At 37.4% G+C, this 12,348-nt stretch overlaps 1 protein-coding gene across 1 annotated transcript; it reads left to right on the top strand.

Moving 5' to 3' along the window:
* Nucleotides 1-849: 849 nt before the first annotated feature.
* Nucleotides 850-12,292, top strand: LOC127444924 (cysteine and glycine-rich protein 3-like). The gene is made up of 6 exons (XM_051704592.1): nucleotides 850-973; nucleotides 1,884-2,015; nucleotides 4,562-4,730; nucleotides 6,690-6,822; nucleotides 10,316-10,409; nucleotides 12,151-12,292. Exons 2-6 carry the CDS (start codon nucleotides 1,904-1,906, stop codon nucleotides 12,219-12,221), a joined length of 579 nt encoding a protein of 192 aa, XP_051560552.1. The 5' UTR covers nucleotides 850-973; nucleotides 1,884-1,903; the 3' UTR covers nucleotides 12,222-12,292.
* The last annotated feature ends 56 nt before the right edge of the window (nucleotides 12,293-12,348 follow it).

The following is a 12,348-nucleotide window of genomic DNA, read 5'->3' as shown; positions in this document are numbered from 1 at the left end:
ATCATATGGCTTCTGAAGACATGGATTAAACCACTGGAGCCTTATGGATAGCTTTCATGCCGCTTTTATGTGATTTTAGAGCTTCAGAGTTCTGGTTACCATTCACTTGCATTGAATGGACCTACAGAGTGACTCACAAATGAAGGTTGGCAACATTTTAATTGGTGTGGGTTAAACACCATTATTCGGCCACCTTTATATTCTTAGTCTTGAAAGCCAATAGTTTCAGTTTTGAAAGACATTCATATCCACAAGTTAAATGCTTACACAAAGTAAAGTATAACAATGTTTCTAAAGATGTGACCCCAATCTTCTGATTGGAAATCAGACACCTTATCCATTAGGCCACGAGATCGGACGTTTTTCAATCGTTCTTCAATTGGTTTGTGCTTGTATCCCTTTGGGCAGCCTAATCATCTAAAACTTGATTTAATAATTGCTATCTTGATGTAATAACTGCTAAAGGCATATACATACTATATATACATTATATATATATATATATATGTCTATAAATGGAGTTAAAGTGTGTTTTTACAGTTAAACAGAATTTAGTTTAATTATGAATTTTCATAAAATTAGGGAAAGTATCGACCTGTTCCATCACTGTTTAGTGGCGTATATTTTTCAGTCTATTAAAATGGCCTTGCGGTCTGTCAACCCCTAAACAGAAAATGAGAGTTAAACTCACTGGAACACTCAAGCATTTAAAGAGCTGAAGAAATGTTTTGGAGCTTGAAGTATAACTCACCTCTGGATAGAAGACCACTATAACTGTATTTCATTTGTGTATTATCAGCATCTAATTTAAGAGGATGGCTTCACTTGAGAGTCGGCACGGCCCCCTGCTCCTTTCCAGTATATAAAGACCAACCAAAGAGGCTCAAAAATGGGCATTGTTAGGTACCTTTGCTTGAGCTTCAAAGAGGTGAAAGATTATTTCCAAAAGATTTTTTACTTACTCTGGGACTGAGTAAGTAGAATATAAATCTTTCATTTTAATGTCTTTCCATGGCTTGTTAGTTTGTGATTTATTGCAATTGCAAATATTTTTCATATTAGTTGTAAAGTCATTTTTTTTTTTTTTTTTAGTGATGAGAAATAGAGAATTTGAAGTTTTATTTGAGTAATGATAATTGGGTAACATAATTTTAGAATTATATAATGTAATTAATAGATCAACAGTTAATGACCATTCTACTGTAATAGATAAAATATCACAGAACTTTGATTTATACATATTCATTTATAATTTTATTGAGATACATGCTAATGATTTGTTTTGCATCAGATTTGTTTTTCTTTTTTAAATGTTATATATTATATAATGTTTTATGAGAAGGTGTTACTGATTATTGTTTACTAGCAATCTTGACATTGACATCTTATTTTATCCATACAAAACAGAGAAAATCAGCAGATTAATTTCAACATAGTAATAAAATGCATAAGAATATCAAGTTAATATTTAGATTTATTTTTGTATTATTATTTTGTATAACATTCTTTGAATGACAAAGCATACACTTATGTACTTGCATACGTGTGACCCAGTTGCAGTGGCATCAATAAAAGACCTATTTCTGGACTCTTATCATTACATTCCACACTAGTGAGGTGATACTCTGCCTGCTCAAAGAGAAGAGATAGAAAGAGACAAAATTGACTCGTTACTTTGAGATAGGATACTTCTATTCTTATATCTGACCTTAAGATATCACATAAAGCAAGGTAGTCAGCATTTCTCCAAAGTATTTCAAGAATTTCAAATCCCCCCCAGTAGGCATTGTTAATGAACTGATTCGAACAGTGATCCCATCAGGTCAATGTTTTTAGCATTTCATCTTGCTTAACTGTCTTCCTACCATCCCTGTACATTTCAGATTCATTCCCCCAGCCAAGGATGCCAAATTGGGGTGGAGGAGCCAAATGTGCAGCCTGTGAGAAGACGGTGTACCATGCTGAGGAAATTCAGTGCAATAGCCGGTGCTTCCACAAAACCTGCTTCATTTGCAGTAAGTCCACAAGAGGTTCCAGGTGCTATTGAGGAACATAACTGTGAAAGACAAACCATTTGCTCAGCATTGGACAGTGTGTTGAGTCTCTCTGCTGCAACATAACAGTAAAGGGTATACACAACATTCCCAACAACTTCATCACACCGGAAGTCGGCATGTTGTTTCCCAAAGTTCCAGTAGATTTAAACTAAAGTACTAATTCTTGTCAGATCACAAGAGAACATATATTGATTGGAGTTAAAGGTTCAGTGAATTGGGTCTAACCAGATGTCAAACATTCACATTCTCTTCCTGTGGGTCCATTAGTATCTTTCTTCTGCTGAACACAATCAAAGATTTTTAGAAGAATATCTCAGCTCTGTAGGTCCATACAATGCAAGTGAATGGTGACCAGAACTTTTAAGGTCCAAAAAGCACATAAAGGCAGGATAAAAGTAATCCATACAACTCCATGGCTTAAATCCATGTCTTCCGAAGCGATGTGATAGGTGTGGATGAGAAGCAGATAAATATTTAAGTCCTTTATTTTGTACTATAAATCTCCACTTTCACTTTCACCGTCTTTTGTTTTTGAGGATTCACATTCTTTGTTCATATCGCCACCTAATGGGCAGGGAAAATAATTTATAGTAAAAAATGGACTTAAATATAGTTCTATTTCTCACCCACACCTATCATATCACTTCTGAAGACATGGATTTAACCACTGGAGTCGTATGGATAACTTTTATGCTGGCTTTATGTGCTTTTTTGAGCTTCAAAGTTCTGGCCACCATTCACTTGCATTGAATGCACCTAAAGTGCTGAGATATACTTAAAAAAATCTTCATTTGTGTTCTGCAGAAGAAAGAAAGTCATACACATCAGGGATGGCATGAGGGTGAGTAAATGATGAGAGAATTTTCATTTTGGGGTGAACTATCCTTTCAAAGGTTTGGATCGTGCCAGTTTTTTTGAGACTGGTAACACTCTGGATGAGTTAACTCCGCTACAGATAGCTGTCATTCAGTGATCCCTTTCCATCTGATGCAGATGACATCGGACAAAAGTACTTTGGCCTCCCAGAGCCTCTTGTCCATCCAGCCCAAAATTAGACTCTAACTGAGCTCCCGTGAGCCTCTTGAGCTGCTCTGACAGCAGAGCAGCTGGCAAACACAGACAGGAGATGACAGCCCTCTGGAGAAGTTGTGAGATCATCACCCATATCTAGACTCCCTCTATCTCTAACAGTAGATTAAAGACTTTGCTTTTTGAGTTTTGTTTTTTTGTTTTTTTGTAAGTTTAAGGTGCACTTAGTCATTGTTGTTTAAAGGGGTCATGACATGAGGAATTGATCTTTTGACATGTAATAGTTCATTGTTCTATTAAACATACTGTATGTTTCAGAACTCAAAACTTCCTCCTCACTGTGAAAAAAGCATTTGTTGAAACCAAGCTGCCAAAATGACTTGTTCTCTACTTCCTCTACATTGTGATATCACACTGTGGTAGGCATTTGCATCTGACCACCTCCACAATAACACATTAACGCCTACTTATTACCTCCACAGCCCCGCCCAGTAGCGGTGAGCAGTGAGATGGCAAGGAGAGAGCAGGCCAGTCAAGAGCAGAGACTTCACCCAGAATCACTAACAACTGCATAGCAACACCCTGATGACCCTAGTAACCACAAAGCAACACCCTAGCAACTGCAAAGCAATACCCAAACAACCAAGGGCGTCTTTTATGTCCCACCCACCTTTGGCAATTTTGTCCCCACCACTTTTTGAAATAGCTTTCATCAGGAAAGTGTCTAATGTGGAAGTATCTCCAGTTCTTGAGCAGGAGTTTCCATTTCATTCATGTGTATTATAATAAGTGACAATTCAGCACTGGAGTTTGTTATAATGAGCACTAGTTGCAGCTGTTATCAATGACGTTGATTGACAGCTGGCAATGTTCTTGTGCAGCAATGCGCATTTGATTTTGAAACCACCTACTGTTCACCTATATGTTCACACATTATTTTTTCTGCCAGTGAAAGTGTTTGATAATTATGGGATTTGATCTCAACATGGGGGCCACCATGTGGAAGCAACCCACCCCATGTAATATAAAATAAGCAGAATAGCATACTACCATACTACTCAAAGCTCTGCAGTATATATTATATATAGTGCATAGTATGCTAATTGAATATGTGAATGGAATATCCAGACGATCTTCTAAATTTGATAGTATGTATAATATATACAATGTATAACAGAGCACACTGCGCTGGAGTAATATATCCCACAATGTAATGCACTTGACTTGAAAGTATTATCAGCCTCGATTTTCTGGAATGAATCATGCACGTAATGGCATCATGTGACAACACCTGTAGCATACTGCTCAGGGATGTAGATTCCAGGGGGGCAGGAACATGATTTACTGTTGCCATGTCAATTTCTTATGAATACTTTTTTCTTATGAACAAGTATGTGATCGTTTAAAGTCATGTCTTTTCAGTCATACTTTGTATGTGCGATTAATGTCCAGTCTAAACCTTTTCTATTTTGTAGTGGTTTGTCGTAAAAGTCTGGACAGCACAACAGTTGCAGCACACGAGTCTGAGATTTACTGCAAATCCTGCTACGGCAAGAAATACGGCCCCAAAGGCTACGGGTACGGCCAGGGTGCTGGAGCGTTGAGTTCTGACCCGGTGGATAATGAAGAACCCCAGCCTAAAGAGTATGTCGCAGAGAAAGTACCAGTGCCATATTCTTCTATGACTTACCATTTCATGCTAAATAAGGTCAGATCAATAGGCAGACATGCACACAGAGAAATATTTATTCAAAAATCATTACTGATGATATACTGTTGGTTGAAGTTACACATAGAATAGACATTTTCATTTCAAATAAGTGTACAAAACAATTTTAGTGAATACATGTTCTGAGATGATTAACACACAAAAAATAAAAAAAATACAGCATATACAGGTGCATCTCAATAAATTAGAATGTTGTGGAAAAGTTCATTTATTTCAGTAATTCAACTCAAATTGTGAAACTCATGTTTTAAATAAATACAATGCACACAGACTGAAGTAGTTTAAGTCTTTGGTTCTTTTAATTGTGATGATTTTGGCTCACATTTAACAAAAACCCACCAATTCACTATCTCAGAAAATTAGAATATGGTGACATGCCAATCAGCTAATCAACTCAAAATACCTGCAAAGATTTCCTGAGCCTTCAAAATGGTCTCTCAGTTTGGTTCACTAGGCTACACAGTCATGGGGAAGACTGCTGATCTGACAGTTGTCCAGAAGACAATCATTGACACCCTTCACAAGGAGGGTAAGCCACAAACATTCATTGCCAAAGAAGCTGGCTGTTCACAGAGTGCTGTATCCAAGCATGTTAACAGAAAGTTGAGTGGAAGAAAAAGATGCACAACCAACCGAGAGAACCGCAGCCTTATGAGGATTGTCAAGCAAAATCAATTCAAGAATTTGGGTGAACTTCACAAGGAATGGACTGAGGCTGGGGTCAAGGCATCAAGAGCCACCACACACAGACATGTCAAGGAATTTGGCTACAGTTGTCGTATTCCTCTTGTCAAGCCACTCCTGAACCACAGACAATGTCAGAGGCGTCTTACCTGGGCTAAGGAGAAGAAGAACTGGACTGTTGCCCAGTGGTCCAAAGTCCTCTTTTCAGATGAGAGCAAGTTTTGTATTTCATTTGGAAACCAAGGTCCTAGAGTCTGGAGGAAGGGTGGAGAAGCTCATAGCCCAAGTTGCTTGAAGTCCAGTGTTAAGTTTCCACAGTCTGTGATGATTTGGGGTGCAATGTCATCTGCTGGTGTTGGTCCATTGTGTTTTTTGAAAACCAAAGTCACTGCACCCGTTTACCAAGAAATTTTGGAGCACTTCATGCTTCCTTCTGCTGACCAGCTTTTTAAAGATGCTGATTTCATTTTCCAGCAGGATTTGGCACCTGCCCACACTGCCAAAAGCACCAAAAGTTGGTTAAATGACCATGGTGTTGGTGTGCTTGACTGGCCAGCAAACTCACCAGACCTGAACCCCATAGAGAATCTATGGGGTATTGTCAAGAGGAAAATGAGAAACAAGAGACCAAAAAATGCAGATGAGCTGAAGGCCACTGTCAAAGAAACCTGGGCTTCCATACCACCTTGCAGTGCCACAAACTGATCACCTCCATGCCACGCCAAATTGAGGCAGTAATTAAAGCAAAAGGAGCCCCTACCAAGTATTGAGTACATACACAGTAAATGAACATACTTTCCAGAAGGCCAACAATTCACTAAAAATGTTTTTTTTATTGGTCTTATGATGTATTCTGATTTTTTGAGATAGTGAATTGGTGGGTTTTTGTTAAATGTGAGCCAAAATCATCACAATTAAAAGAACCAAAGACTTAAACTACTTCAGTCTGTGTGCATTGAATTTATTTAATACACGAGTTTCACAATTTGAGTTGAATTACTGAAATAAATGAACTTTTCCACGACATTCTAATTCATTGAGATGCACCTGTATTTTAGTTCAAAACATTTTGACCAGTCAAACTTTCAAGAAAATGTATTCTTCTGTTGATTAAATTAATGATTGAGTTTTTGTAAGAACACAGTCAGTTATGTTATTGTTGGTTTATTGTTGTTTTGTGTTTTTTGAAGACCGAGACCACCTCGTCCCTCGTCCGCTAACTCAAACCCAAACAAGTTTGGACAGAAGTTTGGGAGCACAGATCGCTGTCCACGCTGTTCCAAAGCTGTATATGCAGCAGAGAAGATCATTGGTGCTGGAAAGGTAACAACAAGATCCAGAAAGCTTGCTCAGAGTGTTTGGTGACATGCAAGAAAAGCCCTGCTTTCCCTGCAATATACTGGGATATATATATGAACCCTTTTTCAGGACACTGTATTTTAAAGATAATTTTGTAAAAATCCAAATAACTTTACAGATCTTTATTGTAAAGGGTTTAAACAAAGTTTTCCATGCTTGTTCAATGAACCATAAACAATTAATGAACATGCACCTGTGGAATGGTCGTTAAGACACTAACAGCTTACAGACGGTAGGCAATTAAGGTCACAGTTATAAAAACTTAGGACACTAAAGAGTCCTTTCTACTGACTCTGAAAAACACCAAAATTAAGCTACCCAGGGTCCCTGCTCATCTGCGTGAACGTGCCTTAGGCATGCTGCATGGAGGCATGAGGACTGTAGATGTGGCCAGGGCAATAAATTGCAATGTCCATACTGTGAGACGCCTAAGACAGCATTACAGGGAGACAGGAAGCACAGCTGATCGTCCTTGCAGTGGCAGACCACGTGTAACAACACCTGCACAGGATCTGTACATCCGAATATCACACCTGCGGGACAGGTACAGGATGGCAACAACAACTGCCTGATTTACACCAGGTATGCACAATCCCTCCATCAGTGCTCAGACTGTCCGCAATAGACTGAGAGAGGCTGGACTGAGGGCTTGTAGGCCTGTTGTAAGGCAGGTCCTTACCAGACATCACCGGCAACAACGTTGCCTGTGGGCACAAACCCACCTTCGCTGGACCAGACAGGACTGGCAAAAAGTGCTCTTCACTGACGAGTCGCGGTTTTGTCTCACAAGGGGTGATGGTCGGACTCGCGTTTATCATCGAAGGATTGAGTGTTACACCGAGGCCTGTACTCTGGAGTGGGGTTGATTTGGAGGTGGAGGGTCCGTCATGGTCTGGGGTGGGTGTCACAGCATCATCGGACTGAGCTTGTTGTCATTGCAGGCAATCTCAATGCTATGCGTTACAGGGAAGACATCCTCCTCCCTCATGTGGTTCCCTTCCTGCAGGCTCATCCTGACATGAGCCGTACTGCTCGTTCTGTGTGTGATTTCCTGCAATACAGGAATGTCAGTGTTCTGCCATGGCCAGCGAAGAGCCCAGATCTCAATCCCATTGAGCACGTCTGAGACCTGTTGGATCAGAGGGTGAGGGCTAGGGCCATTCCCTAGATGTCTTCTAGCAACACAACTGATAAACAATGCTGCAGCGCTAGCATTTGTGCTTCAGGTGTACGATTATCAAAAGAGATTATAATGTTTTATACACCTGTTTCTGCAGGTGTTTGTTAAACAAGCTTTAATATCATGTAATGTGGAAATGAACTCATTTATTGATATTACTTAATAAAGTGAATGTTTATCACTTTGTATATCTCCCTGAGTGTCGACATGTTTGTGTGACATCATGCACCTGCATTTCGGCAGTTGAGAATTACTGCACGAGCCTGCAAGTTGTAATTCTGACTTCAAGATGCATTCCATTGCACTTTTCCTAGTAGGAAGTTGTAAAATCCGACTTTCTGCGTTGAATGGAAGGCAGCACTACTTTTCAAAACTTGATCTGACACTGAATGCTCAAGCAGCCTAATTTACACTTAGAAAACTCCTGATGTTGCTATAACAATGCAAAAAGCACTTACCAAATTACTTGAAGTGAAAATCAGTCCTCCTTTCCTGTTTAATTAATCAATCACACGATCATGCAGACCATCTCAGGTTTTTAAATCCATAAGGATCTCTTTCTCAACAGCAATACCAGCAGTGATGACAGCCGACTCGTTAGCTAGATCTCACGCTTTTCACTTTCAAATTACGTCACTTTAATCAGCTAGAAGGCCTCGACTGGAACATATCCTAAAGATCACACCCACCAAGAACAAATAAATCAATCTGATTGGCTGATGAATCTGACAATCTGACTTTAGTTGCTCATTCATTTGCACTGTTGAGTGATTCTGAAGAAATTCTGAAGGACTGAGGGGGTGGAGCTCAGACTCACGCACTGCTTCGTGCATGCCATTTGTGAAACAGTTGTCATGCTTCACTTGTAAGCATCAAGGAATAGATTCTGATTGGATAAACTTTAAATTTTTCGCTATTTGTTTGTAGATTAATTAAGAGTGGAAAGCGATTAAAAATACATAGGCAAAAATGTGATTGAGAATGAAAGGATGAAAAAGATTTATTTATTTGGCATGTCAGGCCAGCAGAGAAGGCTTTGCTGGCCCTGAGAATTCGCCACTGCAGTATAAATACATACATATATGTGTGTATGTATGTATATATATATATATATATATATATATATATATATATATATATATATTATTATTATTATTATTATTATTATTGTTGTTGTTGATGTTGTTAATATTACTATTACATAAGAAGATCAAACTAAATGTTATATGAGCTTTTATATTACATTTGTTTTAAATGAGGTGTGGAATTTTTACAACCCTGTTACCAAACTTTAGGACATTAAGGTTTAAAAACTATGCTTTGCCTGATTTGGTTATTTTCTAGCAAAACACATTAAATGAACATCAATATCAAACAAACAAAATGTATTTCATTGTAAAATAAAATAAAATATAATAATGACACCAGGATGGATAACAGTTGCAAAATCAGTCAGTAGTGGTCAGCTAGTTTGGGACCAAATGTTAATTGATATTTATTGATAAATGTATATTGTATTTCCCTTAAAGACAAATATTTGTTTAATAATGTTTTTACAAAACCTTTTGTATATTAAATAAACATTAATATTAAACTAAATGTACTTAATTGTAAAATAAAATAAAATAAAATAAAATAATGACACCAGGATGTGTAACGTGGTTGCAAAATGACTAAGTAGAGGCCAGCTAGTTTGGGATCTAATGTTGGTTTACAGTTATTGATAAATGTATATTTCACATAAATTAATGAAAAATATTTGTATAATATTTTTACAATAACTTTTGTAAAATGGCTGAAAGGTTTAACTTGACGAATGCAGTCAACATTATTGTAAAAACTGAGAAAATGGAATGAGATTTTTGTCTTTGTACCATGCTGTAGAAAGGGTCCAGATGATGTTACTTTTCGGGTGTCACAATTTTAAGGAATATTACATTTTTGCAAGGGGTCGGATGCATTTAAATCGACCTGATGGTATGTTAATTTTATGTTAGACAATTGTTCATACAGTATTAAATATTTGATGATTCTCACCTCAAAAGATATAGGATTTGTGCCTCTAAAGTTGTAAAAAAAAAAATAAAATATGGGAAACCAAATTGTGCCCTATTTGTAGGAAGTGCCTCATTAAACACTCAATATAAGCAGATTTTGAGAGAAATTAATTCCTCATTCTCAGCACTCCTGCAATATGCTGCTGTCACAGGTCAGTGCTGTGTAAAGCATATTTTACAGTAGTGATTTATCAATCTGTGACTGGTTCTGATTCAACAGGCCTGGCACAAAACCTGCTTCCGTTGTTTATTGTGTGGGAAAAGCCTGGAGTCCACCACAGTGACTGATAAAGATGGAGAGCTCTACTGCAAAGGTACCATTAATCACATCAGTCTGTGCCACCTCAATGCAAAGTCTCATAAATATAACTTAACCAATCAATAGACCATCTGTTTTAGATAAACAATTAAGCAGTAAATTGGCCTATCTGCCATTATAGTCTTAAGTCACTTAATGCAATCAACAACTCATATACTGTAGCCGTGATTAGAGCCTGAATGATGCTTATTACATTTATTGCATGTAGCAGAAGCAGCATGCTTACTGCTTTTGATATTGCCAACACCAATTAGCATTAAAGGGATAATTCACCCAAAAATTCTCTCATCATTTACTCACCCTCATGCCATCTCAGATGTGTATGACTTTCTTTCTTCAGCAGAACACAATGAAGATTTTTAAAAGAATATCTCAGCTCTGTAGGTAAATAGCTACAATGCTAGTGAATGGTGACCAAAACTTTGAAGCTCAAAAAAAGCACATAAAGGCAGCATAAAAAGTGATCCATAAGACTTCAGTGGTTTAATCCATGTCTTCTGAAGTGATTCAAATGATTTTGGGTGAGATCAGCCCAACATATAACAAAATTTCACATTACATCTTGCCATTGCAGTCTCTTGGCATGATCATGATTTCAAATTCGATTACACTTCCTAGTGCTTGATGCATTGGCAAAGCACTAGATGGCACTATAGGAAGTGCAATCGAGCTTCAAATCATGATCACCAAGGAGACTGCTGATGTCAAGGCTAATAGTGGAAGTTATATTTTTGACTATTCTCACCCAAAATCGATTGGATCGCTTCAGAAGACATGGATTAAACCACTGGAGGATGGATTCAAATATGGATTAAACCACACTTTTTTGCTGCCTTTATGTGCTTTTTGGAGCTACAAAGTTTTGGTCACCATTCACTTACATTGTATGGACCTACAGAGCTGAGATTTTCTTCTAAAAATCTTCATTTGTGTTCTACTGAAGAAAAGTCATACACATCTGGGATGGCATGAGGGTGAGTAAATGATGAGAGAATTTTCATTCTATCCCTTTAATTACAACCCCAATTCTGAAAAAGTTGGGACAGTATGAACAATGCTAATAAAAACAAAAAAGAGTGATTTCATCCGTCTCAACTTTGCCCCTGGTTTGAAATTATTGTACATTTTTGAAACAAACAAACAATGAAATTCAAAAGGTAAAACATCATATAATGTGTAGTTGTAGTGTTTTTAATATAGCAAAGGGTGAATATAATTTACAAATCACTCCTTTTTGTTTTTATTAGCATTTTTCATACTGTCCCAACTTTTTGGAATTGGGGTTGTAGCATTCATAATTAAGATGTGGTGGATGAAGAGTTATATTCAGGTTTCCCACACCTTTAGACCAATGAATTTCCCTGACTTTTCTTGTCATTCCTTATTACCGGAAGAGGATTATTAAATAGCATTTTATAGAGATTGCTCTCACAAAGAGCTGAGCATAACTGGAAATATATATATATATATTCATATTAATTAGTATAGAAATGTCTATGACTTCTAAAACTTTCCAGGCCTGAGTATCAGAATTTTAGCCTGATACACTCTGATATGTTCAGGTTTTCCATGACCATAGGAATCTTAATATACTTACATATATACTACTAGTCAAACTTTAGTCATTTTTTACTTTCTCATTTAAAACGTCTAAAATAACATTTATGGATTGGAAAGACAACATTTGAAACTTTTTTAAATTGATCTCTTTCTTTCTATAATTTTTTTTTCTTCAGTTTGCTATGCCAAAAACTTTGGACCAAAGGGGCGGGGCCTAGGGAACCTGGGCGTGGCCGAAGAGAGTTAATGACATGTTCAGACCAGCATGGGCAGTTTTCATTTGCTGTTGTTTTGTTATTAAACTTGTTCTGGTGGTGATGCTATGTACTGAGTGATGCATAAAACTAATAAGTTACACATTTATTAATGCAGTT

The sequence above is a fragment of the Myxocyprinus asiaticus genome, chromosome 1 (genome assembly GCF_019703515.2).
Source record: "Myxocyprinus asiaticus isolate MX2 ecotype Aquarium Trade chromosome 1, UBuf_Myxa_2, whole genome shotgun sequence".
Lineage (NCBI taxonomy): Eukaryota > Metazoa > Chordata > Actinopteri > Cypriniformes > Catostomidae > Myxocyprinus > Myxocyprinus asiaticus.
The sequence above is the reverse complement of the archived record's forward strand: the minus strand, read 5'-3'. Positions and strand labels throughout refer to the sequence as shown.

Bases quoted from the DNA above. Each gene is read 5' to 3' on its own strand.
- LOC127444924 (XM_051704592.1), top strand. From the start codon at position 1,904: ATGCCAAATTGGGGTGGAGGAGCCAAATGTGCAGCCTGTGAGAAGACG. The intron at 2,016-4,561 runs GTAAGTCCACAA...TCTATTTTGTAG, and splicing joins CAAAACCTGCTTCATTTGCA to TGGTTTGTCGTAAAAGTCTG. The intron at 6,823-10,315 runs GTAACAACAAGA...CTGATTCAACAG, and splicing joins AGATCATTGGTGCTGGAAAG to GCCTGGCACAAAACCTGCTT.